General features: G+C 41.8%; 1 protein-coding gene and 1 pseudogene across 1 annotated transcript in view; one reads left to right on the top strand and one right to left on the bottom strand.

Moving 5' to 3' along the window:
- The window catches only part of KIF13A (kinesin family member 13A), a 215,293-nt gene that overhangs the window by 189,134 nt on the left and 1,291 nt on the right, over positions 1-24,868 (top strand). The window contains exons 24-38 of the mRNA XM_065886006.1: positions 837-969; positions 1,156-1,302; positions 4,758-4,796; positions 6,418-6,517; positions 8,252-8,378; positions 9,202-9,257; positions 10,630-10,754; positions 11,258-11,434; positions 12,146-12,238; positions 12,388-12,544; positions 13,513-13,586; positions 15,370-15,417; positions 16,491-16,596; positions 18,286-18,437; positions 18,952-19,056. Of these exons, the coding sequence (XP_065742078.1) occupies positions 837-969; positions 1,156-1,302; positions 4,758-4,796; positions 6,418-6,517; positions 8,252-8,378; positions 9,202-9,257; positions 10,630-10,754; positions 11,258-11,434; positions 12,146-12,238; positions 12,388-12,544; positions 13,513-13,586; positions 15,370-15,417; positions 16,491-16,596; positions 18,286-18,437; positions 18,952-19,056 (1,639 nt within the window). The remainder of the gene's footprint in view (positions 1-836; positions 970-1,155; positions 1,303-4,757; positions 4,797-6,417; positions 6,518-8,251; positions 8,379-9,201; positions 9,258-10,629; positions 10,755-11,257; positions 11,435-12,145; positions 12,239-12,387; positions 12,545-13,512; positions 13,587-15,369; positions 15,418-16,490; positions 16,597-18,285; positions 18,438-18,951; positions 19,057-24,868) is intronic.
- On the bottom strand, positions 10,100-10,241 carry LOC136130111 (U2 spliceosomal RNA; annotated as a pseudogene).

Consider the following 24,868-nt stretch of genomic DNA (forward strand, 5'->3'; position numbering starts at 1 on the left):
AAACAACCTTGATCTTAATTCACAGGATACACAACACTTAATTTGAGATGGAGCATGACTTTAAATGTAAAAGATAAAACTGTAAAGCTTATAGAAGAAAACAGAAGGGGATCTTCTTTTAAAGTTGACCATTTGCCTCTTCCGTGACCCAGCAATCCCACTCCTAGGTATTTACCCAAGAAAAATGAAAACATAAGTTCATAAGCAGCCTGGTACATGAATGTTTATGGCAGTTCTATTCATGATATCCCCCAAACTGTAAACAACCCTGTGTCCTTCAGTGTGAGAATGTTTGATAAACAAATTGCGTTATTAGTCATATAATAGAATATTACTCAACAATAAAAAAGGACTGTGTCCCACTCTTACATATTGTGGATGAATCTCACAAACATTGTTCTGAATCAAAGGAGCCAGACCTAGAAGAGTACACTACTGCATGATTCCATCTATATGAAATTCTAGAGCAGGTAAAACTAATCTGTGAGGTTACACAGCTGCTGCAGGTGGTGTGGGGATTGAGTGGGAAGGGGCCTGAGCAGACCTGCTGTGGTGATGGCCGGGTGTATGCACAGGTGTATGCATTTGTCACCATCCCTCCAAGTCTACGCCTGAGATCGGGACAGTTCACTGCATATAAGGTATATATCAATAAAATAAATGAAAAGAACCCATACCACAGGATTGTTCTGAGTGTTAAACAAGAAAGTAATCTATGTGACACACATAGCACAGTGCCTCACGGATAGTGAGTGCTCAGGGACTGGGGCCTTCTTCCTGTTGCTAATAATGTCCCGGACAATGACACGGTCGTTGGTTGGAACGTGTTTCTGCAGGTGGAATGAGGTTACTCGCAGAATAGAGATGTGGATCTCCATACTAGAGCTGAATGAGCTGGGGGAGTACGCCGCTGTGGAGCTTCACCAGGCAAAAGATGTCAACACAGGAGGTGTCTTTCAACTCAGACAGGTACTAGGTTTGTCTTTGCTTGTTTCGTGTTTTCTCCCTGTCCCACTCTTACAGTTTCTGGAATTTTCTAGTTATTTGCCTCTCTGTTCCCTAATTCTTTCCCCTTCCTTGATCCTCTTCCCCCATCCATCCCTCCCCATCCCCATTCCTGGTCCCCATTTCCGCATCACACCCCCGCCCCTGCAGGGTCATTCCCGGAGAGTGCAAGTCACAGTGAAGCCTGTCCAGCGTTCTGGGACACTGCCACTCATGGTCGAAGCTATCTTGTCCATCTCCATTGGCTGCGTGACCGCCAGGTCCACCAAGCTCCAGAGAGGGCTGGACAGTTACCAGGTGAGACCAACAGATTGCAAACAGTATTTAACAAAGATTGGTTAGTGTAGAATTAAGGTGGTCAGTGATCTGTGACGGAGACCTGTTCAGGAATATAACTGAACTCCTTGCCTTAAGCAGGTATTGGCCTCCGCCACCCCATCCATATTTCCGTCCGTTGCCTTTTTGCTAGGTTTAAATTACTGTGTTGGCTTAGTGCCGATTAATAATAATTTTATTTATAAACACACATCGATGCTACAGTGCTCATTTACTTTAGGCAGGATTTATTTTATATCTGGCCCAAATTATGTTGGGTGTTTGATATTGCTGGCTTTGGCCTGATCCACTTTTATTAATAGAAAGTTGCCCCCATACACTGGCATACTTAACCAGCTCTCTGAAAGCTTTACTTTTTAATTGGAAGTTGTCCTCGTGATCATTTTTGTTCATTAAATCTCCTTTTGCTAAACCTTCTTTTCTCACTTAAAAAAAAAATTAAAAGATGGAACCAGCTAAGAATTCATCTTATTTACCAGTCACAATAAACTGTAAGATCAGGAACTTGTCCCCAGGGGCCTGAAAGAACGCAGGTGCTTCACCAAGTCCCCACTTTACTATCAGATGTAATTAGGGACTGGGAAGAATCAGACCATTGAATTCCAGTTCTCTCACTGCCACACATGACGGGGAACACACTCCCTGTCATGATGGGGAGAAAACTTTTCTCTGTAGAGTCTGGGCGTAAGCCCAGCCTATCTTGAGAAGGGTTCATCTTCCATCTCAGTTTCCTTTTGGCTTCATGGCAGCAAAGACTTTACTGAAACATTGGCTTGGACTGTTGGGCCGTAAGGCAGGCACAGCTGTGTCAGACACTGCCTTCCTCATCCCAGGCCAGAACTGCCTCCGACTCAAAGCCTGGGAAGAGTATGAATGGAGTTGTGAGGCTGGAGTCTGCTGTTTCCAGGGAGGCTTCTCCACCAGACTTTTCGCTGTATGTGGAGGGGAAGTTGGGTTGTCCCCCACTTGGCCATCAGCTCCGGGGGCAACTGCAGGGCCTGGTAGAAAGAGCACAGACTTGGAGTGAGGAGACCTGGGTTCTTAAGTTTTGTTTGACTTAACTGAGTAATTTAAACTTCAAGTTCCCCTTTTCTTTCCTCTGAAATGATGAGGTAGACGTAATAATTCTCTGAGGTCCCTTTCTGCCATAAAATTTTGTGGCTTAATAAATCTCTGATCTTAGGTAAAACTTTGAATCTGTGTGTGTGAATTATGACCTATGAACATGCATCACCAACTGGCTGACTATTCCTGTTTGATGAACATTGCAAGGATTGATTGTTTGCACTTTTAAAAACAGCTATACCTCTTGAGTTAAAACTGATTTTTGTCAAAATTTGAGCTCTCAAATATCTGCCTTCCCCCAGTGTTGAATGCTCTTCTTATAGTATCTGTCATGCAAATTTAAACTGTGACTGTTTTAAAGCTTTTATTTTTCTTTGCTGCCATGCTCGAGGTCATGTCCAGTACCATTTTTGTTGTTGACATAGTACTTCAGAATTATTTTGATGTGGGCTTCCCTGGTGGCGCAGTGGTTGAGAGTCCGCCTGTCGATGCAGGGGACACGGGTTTGTGCCCCGGTCCGGGAAGATCCCACGTGCCGTGGAGCGGCTGGGCCCATGAGCCATGGCCGCTGAGCCTGCGCGTCCGGAGCCTGTGCTCTGTGACGGGAGAGGCCACAACAGTGAGAGGCCTGCGTACCGCAAAAAAAAAAAAGAATTATTTTGATGCAGTAGCTTGAGCCAATCCAGAATATGCTGATGTCACAACAGTTCTACATCATGAAAGCTCAAGCTAGTTTTTGATGAATAGAAGTATCTTCTTAGCCTAAAAGATAATGATAAATTAGAGCTGTTTGTACTTTATTCACTAATAGGAGGAATTAATTTGAGAAAAATTATTTCAGTAGTGGGCTTACTACTGAAGTTGGAGTTATCCAAATGAAAATGGTGGTTACCAAACTAAAACTAAAGTTTATTTTAAAGTCTACACAGAGAATAATCTTAACAGTATTTTTAAAGCACTTTTAAAAGGCAGTATATTTTGAAGTATACTTAGATATGAAAATAGTGTAATTATATTTTTTAAGGCATTTGAAAAAAAAGTTTGTCTTTTGTCTGACTAGGCCACTCCAGTTCCTTTTTTAATATTAATCCTCCAATAACCATAGAAAAATTAAAGAAGGTTGTTACATGACCCAGTATTCATTTTGAGTAGAACCTGCCTCCATAGAGATGGATATTCCCTACAAATGGGGATTTCTTTATTCTTGTTTCTTTCTTTTCTTCTTTTTTTTGGCTGTACAGCTTGTGGGATTTTAGTTCCCCGACTAAGGATTGAACCCAGGCCCTCGGCAGTGAGAGCACAGAGTCCCAACCACTGGACCGCCAGGGAGTTCCCTCTTTATTCTTGTTTCTAAGGAAAATTGTCTCAACTGAAACCTTTTTTTTTTTTTCACACGATGATTTTGTTTTGCAAATGTTTTGCCAAAATGCTTAGTTTATGTAATTATTGTAAAATGTTGCCATGGGTTTAGGACAGTTCTGAATTTTCTCTCCTGATTGGCATGGATACTGACATATCCAACAGTGGATAATGATAGAGCCATGTATCCAAAATAGTGGGCTGTGCTCTTACTGCAGTGGTACAGTATACAGAACCTTCTACAGTCTTCCCTCGGTATCAGGGGGGATTGGTTCCAGAACCCTCCCCCCCCTTGGATACTAAAATCTGAGAATGTTCAAGTCTCTTATATAAAATGGCCTAGTACACTTGGCCCTCCAATCAGGAAGGTTCTGTGGTTGGTTGAATCTGCAGGTGTGGAACGTGCAGATAAGGAGGGCTGACTGTATGTGGAGTCTTAGCTTCCTGGTGGGTCTTCCCCTGTGATGATTTCACAGTGACAGTGGTGTGGTGCAGGGACAAGGGCGCAGACCTGGCCTCCAGTCCTGACCCTGCCACTATCTGTGTGAACCTTGGTTTCAGTCATTTCATCCTTCAGGCCTTAGCTGCCTCACAGCTAAAACCTGACCAAGAGACTCCCTAAAGTCCTTTCTAGTTCTGCCCATTCTAAATCTCAGTCAAATAGCTCACCCAGAAACAAATAGTGACTGTTTGCATAACAGTGCCATAGCAGGGTTGTGTCCAATCCCCAGCTAAGAGAATCTGAGAGAGTTCCCGTTTTTAAATGACTGCTTTCTCTATTAAAGAAAAAAATTAAATCTTAAATTCTTTAAGTAATTATAGACAAGTGAATTCCATCCACTTTTTGAGATTCAGTTAAATGTTTTATTATGCCGATGTTGTGTGTGCTATCCATTGTAATGTGTGTCTTAAGCTTAAAGACTTATTTTCCTTGTGTGCTGTTTGAGAAAAAAAAAAATGCATGTCCTTTGTGTTTATTTTTTCTCTACCAGAGAGATGATGAGGATGGTGATGATATGGATAGTTATCAGGTATTACTGCTGCTGTCAATCCTGTGGCATGGGGCACAGCTGCTGCTAATTGCCAGCATTCGCAAAGCCGAGGGCAGGGAGGAGGAAAGGAGGAACGGAGAGCAAGAATATGCAGTTTTCACTCGCTTTTGACTTGCTTTCAGTGTAATCAGGGATACAATACTATTTCCCTGTCAGTTCAAAATTTATAAGCAGATACTGCACTTTTGCTATGCCATCTCAAATTGCTGGCTCGTAAAGCCTTTCTAAATAAGACCACTCTCACTGTATTAAATTGATGATCTTAAGAATTGTAGTTATCCTTCCATAATCTTTAAGCAGACCTGTCTTTCCTATGTGAACCTGCAGTTAGCTCCTTATATCTAAGAGAGTAGTACTGTTCTAACGTGCCATTGTATTTTTTAAAGACTTTTGCCGGTTAGGAAAACTGACGACATTTTAAGCACATGGTTTTATTTAGCCAGTTTTCTTCTCTCTTTAAGGCCAATCTTATTCATAACCTGGAGAATTTAGCTCTGAGCTTTAATCTCTTTTTGGAAATCTAGGGGAGAAAAAATATATGCAAACGTGAAGTTTTACCTAGTCAGGGCTGACTGGCCTACTGTCTATGGAATGTGGGATAACAGTAATGGTCAAGGTGGCAAACCAAGATGAACTTTTCTGGGTTGGTTCCCAGTCTTTGTACTGATTCTCTACATAAATTTTAAAAGCATGTTTTCCTGGTGTGCCTTCCTATAAGTAAAATGTGGGTCCATTGTAGGTAAAGCCTCAGAAGTTCTCAGGTGTCTGCTCTTAATGTAACATCTTAAGGGTTAGGCCGGAATTAGGGAAGTCAAAGAGCGTCCAGAATAGAATTGGTAGGTGGCTTTCCCACCTCATAACTTTACTAAGAAAGAAAACAAGCAAGTAAAAACAAATGGTAAGGGAGATACCAGTATCCCCTTGGATCTCAGCAACGCCATTAACTAACGTCCTGTGGCTGTCTGTGCGCTTGCTGCCACGTGGTTCACAGTTGAGTCCAGCGGCTGCTTCTGGGAGTTCTCAGCATGGCTGACTGCATGTTGGCTTCTTGCATGGGAAGTTTTCGGTTAGCCTCATGGTAGCGGTTGGAGGTAAAACCTTTGCAGCAAGTTTGAAAAGTTCTCCACTGATCTATTCTTTGCCTTTCAGAAAATACATCTTATCCAGCCATCGAGCTCTGAATGATGAAAATGCCTGTTGTTTTCCATTCCATTTGCTGCTTTGTGATTTGGGCTGTGTTTCTGGTGTCCTTCTGCTTAGAATCACAAACCCTTCAAACGAATAGCTACAACTTAAATACATGCACGCCCATACCATATAAGACTCATCCAGCAGCTGGTGTAGTTTGAGCTTCTCTTGCTTTTAAGCATAATTATCTTTTTGGAAATCCGGGGGCTCTGATTTCTGAGTCATGGGATCCTCAATCAGCATGCAGTGTTCCTGAGGCCTCTTTGCTTTCCTGCATATTAATCACACAGCAGTGTTCAATGGCCTTTCCTAATGAAAAGTTTCCTAATCAATTTAAACATCTTTTTTTTTTAAAAAAAAGAAATAGTTATCTGTGCACTCTACAGGAAATGTTTTCCTTCCCTGATGCCAGGAAGAAGACTTAAACTGTGTGAGAGAGAGGTGGTCTGATGCCCTCATTAAACGGCGAGAATACCTAGATGAACAGATTAAAAAAGTCAGCAATAAAAAAGGTATGTGAGGGCTCCCCTGGTGGCGCAGTGGTTGGGAGTCGCCTACCGATGCAGGGGACGCGGGTTCGTGCCCCGGTCCGGGAGGATCCCACGTGCTGCGGAGCGGCTGGGCCCGTGAGCCATGGCCACTGGGCCTGCGCGTCCGGAGCCTGTGCTCCGCAAAGGGAGAGACCATAACAGTGAGAGGCCCGCGTACCGCAAAAAAAAAAAAGGTATATGAGATTAAACTCTTGGCTGGGAGTAGTTTTTTCACTTCTAGACAGTAGTGGTAGGCTGTTTTCCTCCCTTAGCTGGACTGCTGTGTCTTAGCTTTTTGACCCCATGACAATTATAGATATTAGGAATCATTAGTGTACAGTGTTTAAGCAGGCTCTGAATTTGAAAGTAATGTTTCATTACTTGAGTTAACTGACATTAAACGTTAAATTCAGATTTTGTTTTGATGAATGCAAATGCCATCAATATCGACACCTCCACATGAGGTATTCGAGGCTCAGAACCTGGGACTGACAGCAGCTAAAGGGTCACTTCTGAAGCCACGACACTTGGCAGGTGGGCTGTGGCTACCATTGGGCGGTAGCCATGCTTTTGGCTCCTTTGGGGTGGCCTGAAGCCGGCCTGCAGGTCCACTCGCCACCACCCAGCTCCGAGGATTCAGTTTGCTTACGCTGGCAATGGCCACTTGGATTCTAGAGCAGAAATCTGCTCCTAAAACCCTGGTTTCAGGCTTCCCTGGTGATGCAGTGGTTGAGAATCCCCCTGCCAATACAGGGGACACAGGTTCGTGCCCTGGTCCGGGAAGATCCCACATGCCACGGAGCAGCTAAGCCCGTGCGCCACAACTACTGAGCCCGCGCACCTAGAGCCTGTGCTCCACAACAAGAGAAGCCACTGCAATGAGAAGGCCGCACAGCTCAACGAAGACCCAACACAGCCAAAAATAAATAAGTAAAAATGAGTTAAAAATAAAAAATAAAACCCCGGTTTCTCATCCTGAGTGAACGATTTACTCAGTGTGGTTGGTTCTCCACCCAAGGACGTGTTCTGTATGTGAATCCGCTTCATGCAGAAGTCGGCGAAAGTCCTTCCCCAGTAAAACATCTTGCCTCCGCGTTCTGCTCTTGGCCTCAGTGTGTGTATGTGTGTACTCAACCTGCTAATGAAAGCTCACTTTGCCTATGCCCAGGTAACTCCAGAGTTGAACTAGGCTAAGAGGATTGCAAAATAGATCAAATAAAATCCCTTTCATAACGAGCATGGAGGAAAACAAGTTAGTTTTGCAGAGTGCAATATATGGTGTTTTTTAATCCTCTATCCTTATAAAATGATGTGTGGTTTTATAAAGCAATGTCACATCCATTATTGCACTTGATCCATCTGACAGGTGCGTGAAGTAGACATGACTTGTATTAACCCTATTTGACAAATTAGGAAGCTAAGACTCATCTGTTGAACGACCTTCCAAAATTACAGAACTAGAAAAGTAACCCAAGTCTTCTAATCCCTGTTCCAACGCTCTTTCCACTCTTCCTGGGTTTATGATCTGTTAGGCTAGTGTCCTAGCCTCTCTGAGCTTGTCTGGGTGCTCCGTCTTAAACTTCAAAGCCTCAATTCCCTATTTGGGACACCGTGGATGTTTAAGGCACTTGTGGGTACCACTGAGTGCAAATAGATTTAAATTTAGAAACTGTCCTTTCTCCCTCTTGGCACTCATGCCCTCGTTTTGTCCCACAGAGAAGACAGAGGATGACGTAGAGCGGGAAGCCCGTCTGGTGGAGCAGTGGGTGGGGCTGACGGAGGAGAGGAATGCCGTGTTGGTGCCTGCGCCGGGCAGCGGGATCCCCGGGGCGCCTGCCGACTGGTGAGTCCGCCCTTCCTTCTGGGCAGGCCTGACAATGGTGCCGTGGTCTGTGGCGGGTCATGCGAGTGACCTGCCAGGACTGTCACAGAAAATGTTAAGTACCGTGAGCTGTCCAGGGAAGGGCCACCCAGCCCTAGTTCTCCCCTCCGTCTTCTTCTTGCCCACTGCCAGCATCTTCCACTCACAGGAAGCCAGCGAGCACTTATCACTGGCCAGGAGTCAGACAGACAGCCCTCCAGCCCTTGGCATGAGCACCTTGGACATGATTACCTGATCTCCAGACATTCTCATATCTTGGGTCGAAAGAAGGGTGTTTCCAGAGCATACTTGAAAAGGGCAGAAGATATGTCTTCTTATTTGCCCTCCTGCCTGTTTATTTTGACTCAACAGAGAGTCAGCACTTAAGCACTGCATCCACAATGATGAGTCAGTCAGTGGATTAATCAGTCAGTCCTAATGCCCAGAAGAAACAGCATGGGATCCTGGGCTCTGGAGGCAAATCGATCCTGTCCCCTGTTCCTCCTCTAACCATAGCCACTTCGCTTCCTCCCATCACTAGAATTATTCTCAGAAAGCCTTCAAATAATCTGTGTTTCAATTAATTACATGTAATTCATATGACTGTAGTTCTTTATATAAGTCACATAATTCCCATGATTTGTGTTAAGAAGGGTGACAAGATCTGTGAAAATATCTCATTTGTAGAACCTGTATCTGACTCCACAGTGGTTCTCTTCTGCTTTCATACCTCTGTCGTGTTTGGTTATTTAACAAGATGTAAAACACATATTTTGTTATGATTAAATATTGTTATTAAATTTAGGATCCCACCACCTGGAATGGAAACCCACATACCTGTTCTCTTCCTTGATTTGAACGGTAAGTTTGAACCTGACGTTCCAAGGCTTATCACATTGAATTAGGTTTGTAATCTAATCAGACCCGCAGTATTTTGACCCTTAAATCACTTGCCTAATCACGCACATGCCATATTTAGGTGACATTTTTACTCCAACCAAATATATAAAGCCATGACATGTCGAATCACTAGAAGACAGATGTGGAAATTTATTCTTAAAAAGACAGCACTTGAGAGATTGAGAATTGCATACAAAGGCATGAGAGCAGTTATTGCTCTGAAATAGTAATGGACATGGAAATTACCTGAGAAGGTAATCACCCTTAGAGATCTGAATCTTTATGCATTGCAGGTGCCCAGGAATCTGCATTTCTGACTGGTGCCCTTTGCTCCCCACCCCACCCCACCCCCATTTGTTTTGTTTCTAGAACACGATCATCTGTAACCCTGCATGAAGGGTTGTCCTTTACTGTAGAAATTCGATTGACCCTGGGCGAATACAGAACAAGGGTTTTCAATGTGTTTTAGCAGTAAAATCCATTTTCAGTATGAACTTGTGAATGGAACCCCATGTGTGGAATACGAAAGCAGAGTTGCTGAGTTTGGGGATGGGCAGGCTCTGGCAGGCCTTTCTGCAGGGCCCTTGGGATCCTAAAAGCACAGCCTGAAAACCTGTCTTCTGGAGGGAAGACCAGTAATGGATGAATGGAAGACACAGGAGGTTGGCTTTGGCTCTTCATATGAACAGTTTTTTTAAAAGCCTAGAAATAGACCGTTGCCTCATGAAGTGGTGAGTTCCCCATTATTGGAGGTTCCCCATTATACAAGCGAAGACTGGATGACTATATACAGAGATTTGTGAAGGGTGAATCCTACACTGGGTAGGACATTGGAAAAAGATGGTCTTCACATTTCTCCCAAGTGCTCAGAACTTTGTTTCTAAATTGATAATTTAACTACCCAAATCTCTACACTTGATCTTAGCCAAAAGGCCGAGAAGCGATAACCACTCACATCTCTAACTTAGTGTAAGTTATGTAAGTAGGACCACAAACTTAACGCTACGTTAAAGGAGGAATTGACAGAAAGCAGCAAAATTCTAAGGTGTGTTTATGTAGTGAAAATATTTGCTCCCAGGACTACATATAGAATATATTCCGTCCATTTATAGGAGAGTCACAAAGGCACCTTTTTGGCTCCTGGAGTTGTTTCTGTAAAGGATAGAAGCTGTTGTAGTTAGTGGAGGTGCTGTTTCAACTGCAGGAATGAAAAACTCAATAAAATTGCATTACATGTAAACTTCATCTGTAAAGAGCATATTTAAAAATTTTGGATGCTTGCTTAAAAAATCTGTTTCCCCCACTTTTGCTTCTGTGCCCTGGACTTGGTCAGCGGATGACCTCAGTGCCAATGAGCAGCTTGTGGGCCCCCATGCATCGGGCGTGAACTCCATCCTCCCCAAGGAGCATGGCAGCCAGTTTTTCTACCTGCCCATCATAAAGCACAGTGATGAGGAGGTAACTGACCTTTAAGAATCTCTTAAAGGGCTTCAGATTAATGCACATGCCTGTGGGCCTCTCTGCCCATTAAACTGCTGTGGTCTGGACTTTGGGAAAGAGGACTGGGAACTTTAAAAAATAGAATGTGTGTGTTGTCAAAAAGGCAAGGAGGGACTTACCTGGTGGTCCAGTGGGTAAGACTCCGTGGTTCCAATGCAGGGGGCCTGGGTTCGATACCTGGTTGGGGAACTAGATCCCGCATGCATGCCGCAACTAAGAAGCCCGTGTGCCACAGCTAAAGATCCCGCGTGCCGCAACTAAAGATCCCGCATGCTGCAACTAAGACCCCTCCTCGCAGCCAAAATAAATAATAAATAAATAAATCTTTTTTTTAAAAAAGGCGAGGAAAAACATCTATGATTCAATGTAGAGTTGCATTTATTTTCTTTCTAGTGCATGACATAAAACTGCTCCACCTGAGTTGTCTTGTTTCCATGTCCCCATCCTTCCCCCATCCCTAGGTTTCAGCCACAGCCTCCTGGGACTCCTCGGTGCATGATTCCGTTCACTTGAATAGGGTCACCCCACAAAATGAACGGATTTACCTGATAGTGAAGACCACAGTCCAGCTCAGCCACCCGGCTGCTATGGAGCTGGTATTACGAAAACGGATTGCAGCCAATATTTACAACAAACAGGTAGTAACGGGGCCTGATTGTGCCGTTTCGTACATGAGCACAAAGTTTTTTCCTTCTCTCTATCACAAAGTAGTGTTTGGGGGTGTTAATACAGTGGCTATGCAAATCGCTACCAGGTTATAATCTGATTCTCATTTATCCAAGATAACAGGGTATGAGGATAGCAGGGGTAAATGTCATCCACCAAAGGACTTTTCCACCTTGACCGATTTGAGGCCCATAATCTTAGGAGGCAGGGGAGTTATGACATTTTATTGTTTGAAAAAGGTTAAGCGCCTGGTCCAAGAGGGTTAGTGACAAAACCAGGACAAAGATAGGCTCCAAATAAATTTCTGTCCTAATGCTTCCCCAGATCTCATCTCAGAGGTGCTGTCAGCAAAACTGATCCTCTGAGTTGACTTCTGACTGTGCCAGGATAGATTCATTAAACCCTGACAAGATCAAGTAGAAAGATGGCAAGTGGGAAAAAGGAGCAACCACAGAAAAACCCTGGATCAGCTGCAAATCCTGCAGTCTAATCCCTAAATTACAGCTGGATGTTATTGTCCTTCAGGATTGGAGACAAGGATTTTTCCATTCAGTTTTTTTCTGTTTTACTAAGTGTTGTGTGTATATCAAAAACATAGTAATTGATGATGCTTTTACAATTTGTAAAATACTAAATAACTTCTATTTTCCACATCGCTTAATTCAGCTTTCCTTTTCTACCAGAGTTTCACCCAGAGTTTAAAGAGGAGAATATCACTGAAGAATATATTTTATTCCTGTGGTGTAACCTATGAAATAGTATCCAACATACCAAAGGTAAAGTATGTATTACTTTTTAAAAATATCAAAATGTGAGTATAGGAGAATGTGTTAAATCTCAAAACTTTTAAATCATTTTCTCACCACCGTTTTGAGAAAAATGTTGTTCAGGTAAAAGTATTCTAATTGCCTTCTTGTCTCGTTAGGCAACAGAGGAGATTGAGGACCGGGAGACTCTGGCTCTCCTGGCAGCGAGGAGTGAGAACGAAGGCACAGCAGACGGGGAGACGTACATCGAGAAGTATACACGAGGCGTGCTGCAGGTGGAGAACATCCTGAGCCTGGAACGGCTCCGGCAGGCAAGTAACTGCAGCATCTGGACCAGAGGGTGAGATCACCAGCCTTCACCCCAAATGGACAAAGATGAATGTATTTCCCAAACACCTTCTCTCTCAATCTATCAGAGAAGAAAAACTGGTAGAGAGTAGCCCTCTTATTAGACAAAATAGTTACTTTGACAAACTAGTAACACAAATTCAAATGACTACCTTTTATTGAATACCACCTAAGTAATAGTGATACATTATTTCATTTAATCTTCAAGATAACCCTGCAAGGTGAATACTGTCATAATTCCCATTTATAAATGAGAAAACTGAGGCTGACAGAAGTTAGCCAACCTGCCCAAGGTGACCCAGCTAAGAAGGGGTACAAAGTTGGATGTAAACCCAGAAAGCTTGACTCCGAAGCCCACGTGCTTAACCACATATTCTCTCCCTAATTTTTGGATCCAGATTAACTTCTGTGGCAAAAGCAGGATATTCAGGTGAAAATAATCCACTAGGTAGTGGAACTGCACAGGAGATGTCATTCAATCAAGGCAGTAGCCGAAGTTATGGAAAGTGTGCTTTGAACGGCAAGAGGACTAAGGTTGGCGTTTGTCAGAAGAATCTTCCTTTAGTCCCACCTAAACTGCTGCACGAGTGAAACACAAGCAGCATAAAAGTTGATTGTAATTTCCCAAGTGAGATATATAGTTAGTGGTATTTCATCCACGTTTTCTCTGCCCACCTATATAAAAGTCCACAACATAAATGTCTTTAGTTCTTCAGTTTTCCTGGTTTTATTTATGAGGAATGCTTTTGATAAATTAAGCCAAAAAAAAAAAAAATGGATACAATATGATTACAGTTTTGTAAATATGGGGGGAGAGGGAGTGTAGGATTGAAATGATCTTTATTTCTATACTTTCTAAATCCTCCACAATAAACATATATTACTTTTGTCATCAGAGGAAGAAAAATAAATGTCCTTTTCAAATTTGCAGGCAGTCACGGTCAAAGAAGCGCTTTCCACCAAAGCTCGGCACCTGCGGCGAAGCCTCAGCACACCAAATGTTCATAATGTGAGCTCACCCGCGAGGGGCTGCCTCCCGCGTGACGCATCTCAGGGTTTGGGGTGCAGCAAGTCAGGGGACCTCCGGTCGGGGTTTACAGGTGGGGATAGAACATTCGGCACCAGTGTGGGCATCCCAAGGTGCCAAGCCCGCTCCTCTTTTCTAGCGAAGCTTACCAGAGAGCCCTTACGTGTAACGTGCCTGAGCTTTTAGTGGAATCTTGCAAATTTCTCTCCATAAAGTTATGTCCTTGAAAGACGTTTTTTGAGATGTAAATAGAATGTAGTTGGTTTAAGGATGGTCGAGTCAGGTAGAAATCCTGCTGCCAGAGGTGCTGAGTGCTCTCTTGAGCCTGTTTACATTCCCCCTTCTAGCTGCCCCAATGGATCTTACTGTGCTGCCCGTCAGGGTGATAGGGCACCAGACTCCTCCGTAGAGACCCTTCCATAATGCCTGGTCTTTATTTTGATTACCTTCCTCAACCATTCCATAGAGGAAATCCAACTGACAGAAGCTACGTCCAGTGGAGGGGAGCGTTGTCATGGGAAGAAAGAACAGAGCAGTACGTGGACCACTGCAAAGTAGCCTCTTTGCAGGAGCAGCAGAGAGAAAGTCAGATCCTCTCAAGGAAAACTGTTATTTACCTTCCCGTTCTCAAGAATTGTCAGATAATGATTAAACACACAGTAAATGTTTATGAAAGCTGTCTTAACAGTAGTCCGAAAAGCAAATCCCTACAATCACTTTCATGCAGATTACTTCTTCTGACCACAGTTCAGTTCTTAAAATTGATAATAGGAGACTCATATAGTTGTAAATTGAAAAAAGTCTTCTAATTAATTTAGGCATCAAAGAAGAGATCATAATGGAAATTAGGATGTATTTAGAACTGAATGATAATAAAAAGTGGTACGTATATCAACAGTTGAGGGATGCAGTTAAAGTGGTACTTGGAGGGAAATCCTTGGCTCTAAGTTTCCTGTTATTCCATTTATACTGCAGAATACTAGATGGTAGAGAAAATGAAAGAGCTAGAGCTATTGTTAGGAAATTTATAGATCTTATATTATAAATGTTATTAAAATATTAATTATATTAAAAATAATGAGGAAAACATATATCTTTAAAAGTAAGGAAAGACCACCTATGAAGTATTCTACCCCCCAAAAAAAATTGAACCTAAGTGTGGTCAAGACTGTAGATCTAACTACTAATATTTACAGGGGACAGAGGAAAATGTTAAATGATACCACAGGGATTCATTTAACAAAATCCAGACCGTGGGAAACATTACAGGAAAAAAATGATCTAGAGAAAAGGGAAAGCTCATAAATTAAAAAAGACTTACAAGATATATCATCCAGTTGCAGTATATTAACTGTCTTGATCCTGATTCAAAATTAACTGTGATAATGTTTATAGACATTTGACCACTAATGGGATATCTGATGCTATTTAGGAATCACTTAATTTTTTTAAGATGTGATAATGGTATTATGGTTTTAAAAAGGGAGTAGGAATTTCTTATCTTTTAGAGATTCATAAAGAACTATTTATGGATAAAAATATTTTAAGTTAGAAAAAGAAAATCAGAATATTTTTAAAGAGGGTAATGATAAATATTAGAGCAGAATTATAATAAATTCAAATAAATAAGGAAATAATAAATATTAGAAGAAAGAAAGAGGGAAGGAGAAGGTCATAACAGCCTTCAACTGTATGTGTGATATTTTATTTAGTTAGTTATGTTAAATATATAAACCACATTGATAAAACCATTCATCCCTTACAGGTCTCTTCTAGTCGACCAGACCTTTCTGGCTTTGACGATGATGATAAGGTGTGTACCCGTGGGCATGGCCAGGTTATTAGTAGAATCTAAGTCTGGAAAGTTAGAATATATTGGTGTTTTTAAAATCTCTGGACTTCCCACCGTAACCTGATGCAGATCATTGTCTCTACATGTCCATTTCCAAGTTCAAATACTTGATGTGAAATTGCTGTGCACTCTGAGTGTTACATTGTTACTTAGCATGACACCTTCCATATCAGGATCATACGACACATAATTGAATAAATATCTGTGTGTTTATGGGTCTAACTCTAAATGACTTAAGAAGGTATTACATCCACCATAGCAAAATCAAAATTATTTCAAATGCGGAAAATTAGGACCTTGAAATTAAGGACATTTTACAGCGTTATCATATTCAAATATTTCTTTAACATATATTGTATGTAAATTACTATTCTAGGGACAGTAGATGATTCAAAAAGTATAAACACACATTATGTCTTCAAGAAGTTTAAAATCTAGTCCTTGGAGATAGACATCTCCTGAGAAGTTGAAGTAGGATTTACTAAGTTTATATGATATTAAGGAGGAGGTTTCTCCCTTTACTATACCTATATCTTATGCCAGCTTGGAACTTTTAAATCTCAAGTATATGTAGAGTAATTGTACCACCAAGTTTGCCTGGGAAAGTTCAAGTTTATGCCTACTACCCAGAAAAAATATCAGTGGAACTGTTTTACTCTCAAAAGTGTTGTTGTTTGGTCTTTAAATTATTTATTCACTCCAGGTATACCTTGGGTATGATAGCACTTGTCATATTGTTCAGTACTTTTCTACATGTTAGATCTATTTAATAATAAAAATAAATGAAGAGCACATACTGCCATTAAAAAATAGAAAACAACCTTCAAATCAGGCTTCATTTCTCTCTCTCACTCTCTTTTTTTTTTTTTTTGGTGCACTGCGTGGCACGTGGGATCTTAGTTCCCTGACTAGGCGTCGAACCTGTATCCCCTGCATTGGGAGTGCAGAGTCCTAACCACTGGACCACCAGGGAAGTCCCCATTTCTCATTTTAGAGGGACTTAATTACGGTTAACCCATATTTCTACCTTGTAGGGTTGGCCAGAGAACCAGTTAGACATGTCTGACTACAGCCCCAGTTACCAGGATGTATCATGTTATGGAACTTTGCCCAGGGATTCACCTCGAAGGAGTAAAGAAGGTAGTGGTGAGATACTTTTCTGTGTTATTTCTTTATAATTTCTTAGGAAAGGCATGGGGGGAAATTTTTTTATAAATGACATATAATATGGTAGGAAGCTGAAATTCTAGTTTGCTAGATGATCCAAAACTGTCTTCTTGAATAGAACATATCCTGTTCACTTTTTTTTTTTGCTTTGTATCCATTATATCATACAATTAATAATAGGCTTTTTGTGCAACACTTGTAATTTTCAAATCACATTTCATGTATCATTTCCTGATTTTGAAGTCAGTTTTGAGACACACATATCTTATTACATTATGGTTAGATTTCATTCTTTACCAAAAGAATATCCACCTCCGTCACGTTTTTGTGCTGGAATCAAAGTATATTTTAGGAGAACATGTCTCTGGTCCCTAAGGAAATTTCAAAACTGACACCAGAAATGAATTTGATGACAACATTATTACCTAAATATGATATATAATCTCCCAATGCCCTGAAGGGAACAGCATTCTTCGGATATGTAAATCGGCTCTGTTACCTTACTTATCCCTTATATTTTACCTACTGTGTGCCATTGTACCAATGAATTGAGGAGAAAACATAGAAGGAGAAAGAGAAGCCCAAAAAGGTAAGAAATGAGTAAAAGCAAGAAAGAAGAATCGTCCTTCTTTAGTCATATGGAGCAGGGTGGCTTGAGGGAAAAGTGCTCACTCATTGGGTATGTATTGAGCCTGTCCTTGCTATATGCAGTGACAGATGCCGAGATCTTAAAATCCAACTGTGGACATGTACATAGAAAATAATAAGTTAGGAAATGATAAAATGCCAAAATGCATGTATAGAATATAAGGGCTCTGAGAATTCAGAGAGATAGAGAATCAGCATGGGGGCTTCCCTCGTGGCGCAGTGGTTGGGAATCTGCCTGCCAGTGCAGAGGACACGGGTTCGAGCCCTGGTCGGGAAGATCCCACATGCCGCAGAGCAGCTAAGCCCATGCACCACAACTACTGAGCCTGTGCTCTAGAGCCCGTGAGCCACAACTGATGAGCCTGCGTGCCACAACTACTGAAGCCCGTGCGCCTAGAGCCCGTGCTCTGCAACAAGAGAAGCCCCCACTCGCCACAACTAGAGAAAGCCCACACGCAGCAACAAAGACCCAACGCAGCCATAAATAAACAAACAAACAAAAAGTTTTTAAAAAAAGAAAATCAGCATGAGTTGAAATTGGTCTGTTAAGTGATGCTTAAGCTGGATCTTGAAAAGAAGGTAGAAAATTTGGTTTCTGATTTCTTTGCTGCTGTCCAGCCCTTTGATGACTCTTTGTAACTTTGTAGATATATCTGCATTTTTGCCTACCTCCGTTTTAATGCTCAGCCAAGTACAGTCATCTCTGAGTATCCACGGGGGACTGGTTCCAGGAGCCCCTGCGTATACCAAAACAACCCGAGACTGTGGAGTGCCGACTGTATATTTATTGAAAAAAAGGAAAAGCAGAGAGAGCATTTCATTCAGAAAGCATAGCATGAACAGCATATAAGTGGACCCACGCAGTTCAAACCTGAGATGTTCAAGGGTCAGCTGTACTCACATACTAATCTCTTTGTTACGCCAGATATTCCTCTGGCTTGGTCACTGCCTCGCTTCTTGTGTGTTGGTTAAAGTGCTCTGTGCCCATAAACCCATGCCTTTTGTCTTCCCCAGGTTGTACGTCAGAGAATCCTCATGCCTTAACAGTCAGCCCTTTTAAAGCATTCTCACCTCAGCCGCCAAAGTTTTTCAAGCCCCTAATGCCTGTAAAAGAAGAGCATAAGAAAAGGATGGCGCTTGAAGCAAGGCCTCTTCTAAGCCAGGAGGTAAATGCTTGACTTGTCTGTACCATGTACGATAGAATGGACGTGTTATGCCTGTGGAGAAGGAACGCTGTGCATTAACAAAGTCAGATGCCACGTGTTGACATGTATGGGTTATCACTCCATGGTTCCTGTTCTGGAGTAAACATCTCTTTCTCAAGCACACAGGGTCATGGTAGAGTGTTTTGTTTGTTGTTACTGCTGTTGTTTTCTTTGTGTTTATGGCTTTTTTCAGAGTATTTATTTCAAATGAGAAAGAGATGTCCCCTAGGTGTTTTGAAAATATGAAAGGCATTTTTTTTATTTGATAAATTTGGTTATGCTATTTGCCATAGAATTTGTGTAGTCTTGTCAGATTTCATCAGTAGTTTGACTCAAGCCTGCACAGTTGTTGGCTGCACTACTCACGTGTAATACAAGTGTTTGCATTGCTTTTCTAACGTGCACGTATTTAGCGTGTATGTCGGCCGTCGTTGTCTTTTGTGTGTGATGCATCTGTGTGTCTTAACCTTTGCAGAGCATGTCTCCACCTCAGGCACATAACCCTGGCTGCATTGTGCCCTCGGGAAGCAATGGCAGCAGCATGCCTGTAGAACACAATAGCAAACGTGGGAAGAAGATTGTAAGTCCTGGAACCATTTCTGTCATATTGCCTGGTGGTGGGTTTAAGGCCCTTTCACAGACAGTCATCCAAATACTTAAGAAGAAATTAAGATCTGTATTGAGTCTTGGCTTTTTTTTTTTTTTTAAAACACGTGATCATCAGTAATGAAATTTTGCATGGATGTGGCCGTGACCTGTGATTTTTCTAAGTGTTCCTTCTATTTATATACTTATTACTGTTTTGCTTAGTGTAAAGGAAAAAGCCACTTTTAATGATTCTCATCTTTAAAAAGCGTAACACAGAGATCACTTTAACTAATAATGAATCTTTCTAATGAGCCTGTGCATATTGCCCAGATTCTGAAGTTAATCTACATAGAGGAATTGCACTTACTTGGAGTAAGTATTCTTTTGTTTAGCTGTGGGTGTTTGAGAGCTTTTTTTGTGTTGCCTGATGCTATTGTCAAGATTACCCTGTAGTTTGTAGCCTCTCCACCATCCATCACTGCCCATCCTCATCATCTGTACCTCTCAGGTAGCCTCTTTTAATTTTCGCTGGCAAAATAGATTCCAGCTCCCTCGGTGTCAGTCCTGCTTTCAGGAGGGCTTACCTGTATTTTACCACTGGTAGGTTGAAACTTTACCTGAAAAACCTCATTCCCTGGCACTTGGTTTTCACATTTCAAATTGGAGAGTTTTTAAAACACTATGTACCAGGCACTTGGGATCATAAGCGATACCTCAGTTCAAAAATGCAAGTGTGTATTCTCATGCCTGGAAAGAATTCTCTGATTCTGTGTCTCAGCTTTCCCTCTCCCATGGTTTCCTACGCTTTGGGTGCAGCTTGGGGCTGGAGTGGGCTGCTTGATGTTCACACCCGCATGCAGTCTGCTCTGTGGGCAGGGTGTGGGCCCTTTCCTTTCCCAGCTGCACCATGTCAGACTCGTTCCAAAGGGTCATCAGCATGAGGTCTTCTAACCTCTAGGTTCTAGAATATGCTGCAAACGCACACTGTGTGAAGCTGACTAGAACTTGACCCAGACATGTAGCAGGCCAGGCTCCTGCATGCTTGGAGCACTAGGGGATCTTAAGAAATGACCTTCTCACTCTTCCTGTCCATGGAGGAAAGAAGGAAAGGCATCATTTTCCCCTCCCCTCTGTGTCCCTCTCCCCCCCACTGTCTCTGTGTCCTCCCTGTCCTTCTCTCCCAAAGTCCCCCTCGCCCCCCAGTCCCTGCTGGAGAAGAACCTACACGCCAACCGCTGCCCCTCACCCCTCCCAATCTTAGTGAACTCTTCAGTCACATACGTGACCTCCCCCTGCTTAATTACTAAAGGCTTCAGCATGGGCTAAAAAGGCCAGGTGGCTAATCTATTACCCCTTCCGTTCTCTGGCTGGTTGGTTCTGTCTGTTTATTGACGTGGTACCCATCACCATGCTGCACGGGCACTAAATTTTAACCTATTTTAACAGTACATTTTGGTAGAGCACACCATCAAGGGACTGCTGGATGGCCCTTCTGGGGCTTCCCAGCAGCTAGTTTCACTGTTCACAATTTGCATTATAGTTATTTTCTTTACTTTCCTTTTATTATTTTAAAATAAAACCCATCTCAGGGCTTTTAGCTAGCAGAGGGTAGAATGGAACCAGATTCTCTTGGAAAAACCCAGGAAGTTTTGAGCAGCAGTTAGATTCTGTGTGATCAGACACACCATGAAACCCACTCAGCAGGGTTTGATGGAACCATTTTTCTTGCTGCGATCTTACTTGAGAGACCTGCCTCTCCTCTCCTTAGAAATCTAGCGCACTGCACACCCTTCAGCTCTGAAACTATTGGACTGTCTGACTTACTGCAGATAGAGGATGTTTTGGTAGATTATAAGAATATTACTTGCTTGATCTGAGGTTCTAGTCTCTCTCTTGGAAGATTTCATTTTATTCCTCTTCTTACAAATGGATATAAACTGCTTTATTCCTGTGTTCCCTATTCACTTTCTTTCCTTTTCCACTCTTGGAAAATTAGAGGGCGAATCAATGGTTCAGTCTGATCAAAGGAGTTTGCAATCATTTTTGAGAAGCGATATTGGGACATTGTTCCTTTTATTTTGCAGCCCATCCAGTTACCAAAGAAACCTGTCGTTTCACATAAAATACAGTAAATATAGCCGTGCTTAACTTTTTTTTTTTTTTTTTTTTTTGGCTTAAAACTACACACATTTATTCTCATGTAGCTCTGGGGCAGATGTCTGAAAAGAGTCTTTTTTTTTTTTCCTTTGTTGTCTCATCAATTTGGGAAGATAGATAAATATACTTTGTGTCTTCTGTGAATAAGATAAAAGCAACAGTGTGCCTTTGGAGTCTCTCTTTTTAAGTCATGATGCAGACAGAAGAGCAGAAAGAAAGTCAGTTCTCCCTCTCTTGGGTCTTGCATAGACAGCATACGGTTTTTGTCTCTCGTTTTACAGAAGAGGAAACACGAGACTTGTTGAGTGATTTGCCCAAGGTCTCACACTTAACGAGAGCATCAGAACAAAAACCCCATCCCTCGGCCGAATTGGGCTGACTCCAGAGGCTCCCAAAGACAGTGCAGTTTCATTACCTGCTGCTGCTGTTCCTAAAAAGGGGCTGCCCTCCCCTTAGTACCATGGACAGAAGTACTGGAGACCCTTGGCTGATGGAGTCTTTTTGAAAACAGACCATCTCTCTGAGGGACAACTGATTAGAGTGGGAGTGAAAATGACTTTAATCAGGTGAAAGTCACTCAGAAGGTCACTGTTTTTTTGGGTTTTCTTAATTTTTAAAAAATTTATTTTATTTTTGGCTGCGTTGGGTCTGCATTGCTGTGCACGGGCTTTCTCTAGTTGTGGTGAGCGGGGACTACTCTTCGCTGCAGAGTGCGGGCTTCTCATCGCGGTGGCTTTTCTTGTTGCAGAGCACGGGCTCTAGGCGCGCGGGCTTCAGTAGTTGTGGCGTGCGGGCTCAGTAGTTGTGGCTCGCGGGCTCTAGATCGCAGGCTCAGCAGTTGTGGCTCACGGGCTTAGTTGCTCTGCAGCATGTGGGATCTTCCCGGACCAGGGCTTGAACCCGTGTCCCCTGCATTGGCAGGAGGACTCTTAACCACTGCGCCACCAGGGAAGTCCAGAAGGTCACTGTTTTAATGTGGGTTTTGATTCCTTCTTAAAATCAAGGTGTTTTCTCTATAGGTGAATATCAGCTGCATAAACTAAATCTCAAAAATCAAATCATGACTATTGTAGCTGTAGAGAAGCTTGAGAACTTGACTCCATGTCCCACTTTTAGGAAGAGTTTTCATTCTTTTTGTCCTTAAGACACAGTAGGAAGGTTCTTAGTTTAGTCTCCTTTAAAGTAAAATGATAAATAATGTTTCTGGTATAAAATGTTTATCTAATATATAAAATAGATAAACAGCAAGGTCCTACTGTATAGCACAGGGAACTCTATTCAATACCTTGGGATAACCTATAATGGAAAAGAATCTGAAAAACAGTATATACTGTATAACTGAATCCCTTTGCTGTACAACAGAAACTAACAGAACGTTGTAAATCAACTACACTTCAATTAAAAAATAAATAAAATGGGGCTTCCCTGGTGGCGCAGTGGTTGAGAATCCACCTGCCAGTGCAGGGGACATGGGTTCAAGTCCTGGTCCAGGAAGATCCCACATGCTGTGGAGCAACTAAGTCCGTGCACCACAACTACTGAGCCTGTGCTCTAGAGCCTGCGAGCCACAACTACTGAAGCCCTAGAGCCCGTGCTCCGCAACAAGAGAAGCCACTGCAGTGAGAAGACCACGCACCGCAACAAAGAGCAGCCCCCGCTCGCCATGTGCAGCAATGAAGACCCAACACAGCCAAAATAAATAAATAAATAAATTTATTTTTAAAAAAAGAAAAAAAATTTTTTTAAATAATAATAAATAAAAGGTACAGAACCAAGCAATACTGTCTCCCCCCCAAAAAAATCTAACCAAATTCCCTTAAAATGCAATTTAAGCCAAGTAAGTCCTCTTTTCTCCTTGGAAGGCATAACTTCGTAAACTTTCCATCTCCGTTTACATGTTGGAACATGATTCATCTCTACTCAGTTTTCTTTCTTCTGGAACTAGTTGTCCCCACTCCTTTAGCCTTTCTCTTTAGGTCACTGCCCTAACCTTAACCCCACCCCAAGTGCATAACTAGGTACTGATCCCTGTTTGTTTTTGTAGACTCTTCAGTTTTACTAAGGTCATTCTAATCCTTTAGTGTATACCTATTTCTACACATTAAACTCGTGCTTGAACATTTCACTCAGCAAAGTTGTATTTTAGGATGACAAACCTGTCCTCAGTGTTAGGAAGAAGTAACTTCAGGCATAAAAAGAGGCCCCAAATTATAAATTCTTATCTTCAAATTTGGTTTTCCTTGCAACAGCTAACTTTTTAGTAATTAATTGCATCAGAGACACTTGGGCTTGGGGATTATGTTTCTTTGCCAGCTTAAATTAGAAGGAAATATAAGAGAAACAAACACCTGAAATCCAATTTTGAGTCTAAACAAGTCAGGTAGAGAATCTAGAAAATATAGCGCAGGTTACTGATTCCGACAGTTCTGTCCAATTTTTGCTCCTTTACTAAACGTTTCCTCTCAACATTAGGGAGAGCTCTCTCTACCCCACCCCCTTTTGAACAGTGCTATTTAATTAGAAGACAGCTAAAGATAAGACAGAGAGGTTAGTGTTGCCAAAAATTTTGTTTTGCTGATTTCTGGAATTTTATCACTGCTATTTGATAGTCACCTTTAATTAATAGACAAGGAATTAAGACTACTGATGCTTTTAACTAATTTATATTCAAGCTACTTTAAAATCTAAAAAGAGTATTAAGCTATTTTTTAGGTATTTAGCATCCTATGAGATAGAAAAGAAAATATTGCTATAAAATTCAGCAGATGAAATTTATGTTCATTTGTAAACTCCCATCTGCTTTATCCGTGGAGCGTGCTTTTCCTCACCCTCCCCATCCTTCTCTCTTCCTCACCTCTTCTCTCTCTTTTTCTCTCTCTGGAAATGAGTAATGTTAATGTTTTGGTTCCAGGTCTTTACAGTTACTCTGTTGTTATACTGATGGAAATTTCATCCACCCAGCAGTGTCCAGGGTTATCCTTCGAGCAAGGACCACAGTCGTAACTCCCCAAGGGTAGGGACCATGCCTGTCTTTGCTCAGCGTTGGTGTTCCCAGTTCTTAGGACAATGACCGGCATGTAGAGGATGCTTGATGAATATTGTTGACTGAAAGTCAGGTTTTAAAAGAGAAAAGGAATAGTTGCAGTGTCATCAGATGTATATGAGGTTAATTAGAAATGACTAGATAGTAATATTTATTTTTATTTGAAAATAAAATGCCCATGTGTTTTATATTGTTTTCCACCAAATTTAAAAGAATCATGCACTCAGGGAGAGAGATTGGAAGATGATAACAGCCACTCTTGCATATTTACCAATCTTTATAAACAGAATCCTAAAGCTATTTGACAAAAGAGATTTTCATTTAACTCTCACTATCTTCCTCACTTTCTAGTCAAATCCTCTTCCATGCTTCTCAAAAATGCTAGAAAATAGTAATTGTCAGATTAATTCAGTATTTTACAGACTTACAATATTTAGTGTAATACTGAGAATGGATGTTGAAATCGCGTTCTTTTCCCTTTCGCCATTGGGGTATCTTTATTTACGGCCCTTCCTCCCCATAAAATAGCTCAGAAACGTTTTGCAAATCATCATGTTTATCTGCACTTTGCTCCCCAAGGTGAGGATTGTAAGAACATATGAAA

This window comes from Phocoena phocoena, chromosome 10 (genome assembly GCF_963924675.1).
Source record: "Phocoena phocoena chromosome 10, mPhoPho1.1, whole genome shotgun sequence".
Classification (NCBI taxonomy): Eukaryota; Metazoa; Chordata; class Mammalia; order Artiodactyla; family Phocoenidae; genus Phocoena; species Phocoena phocoena.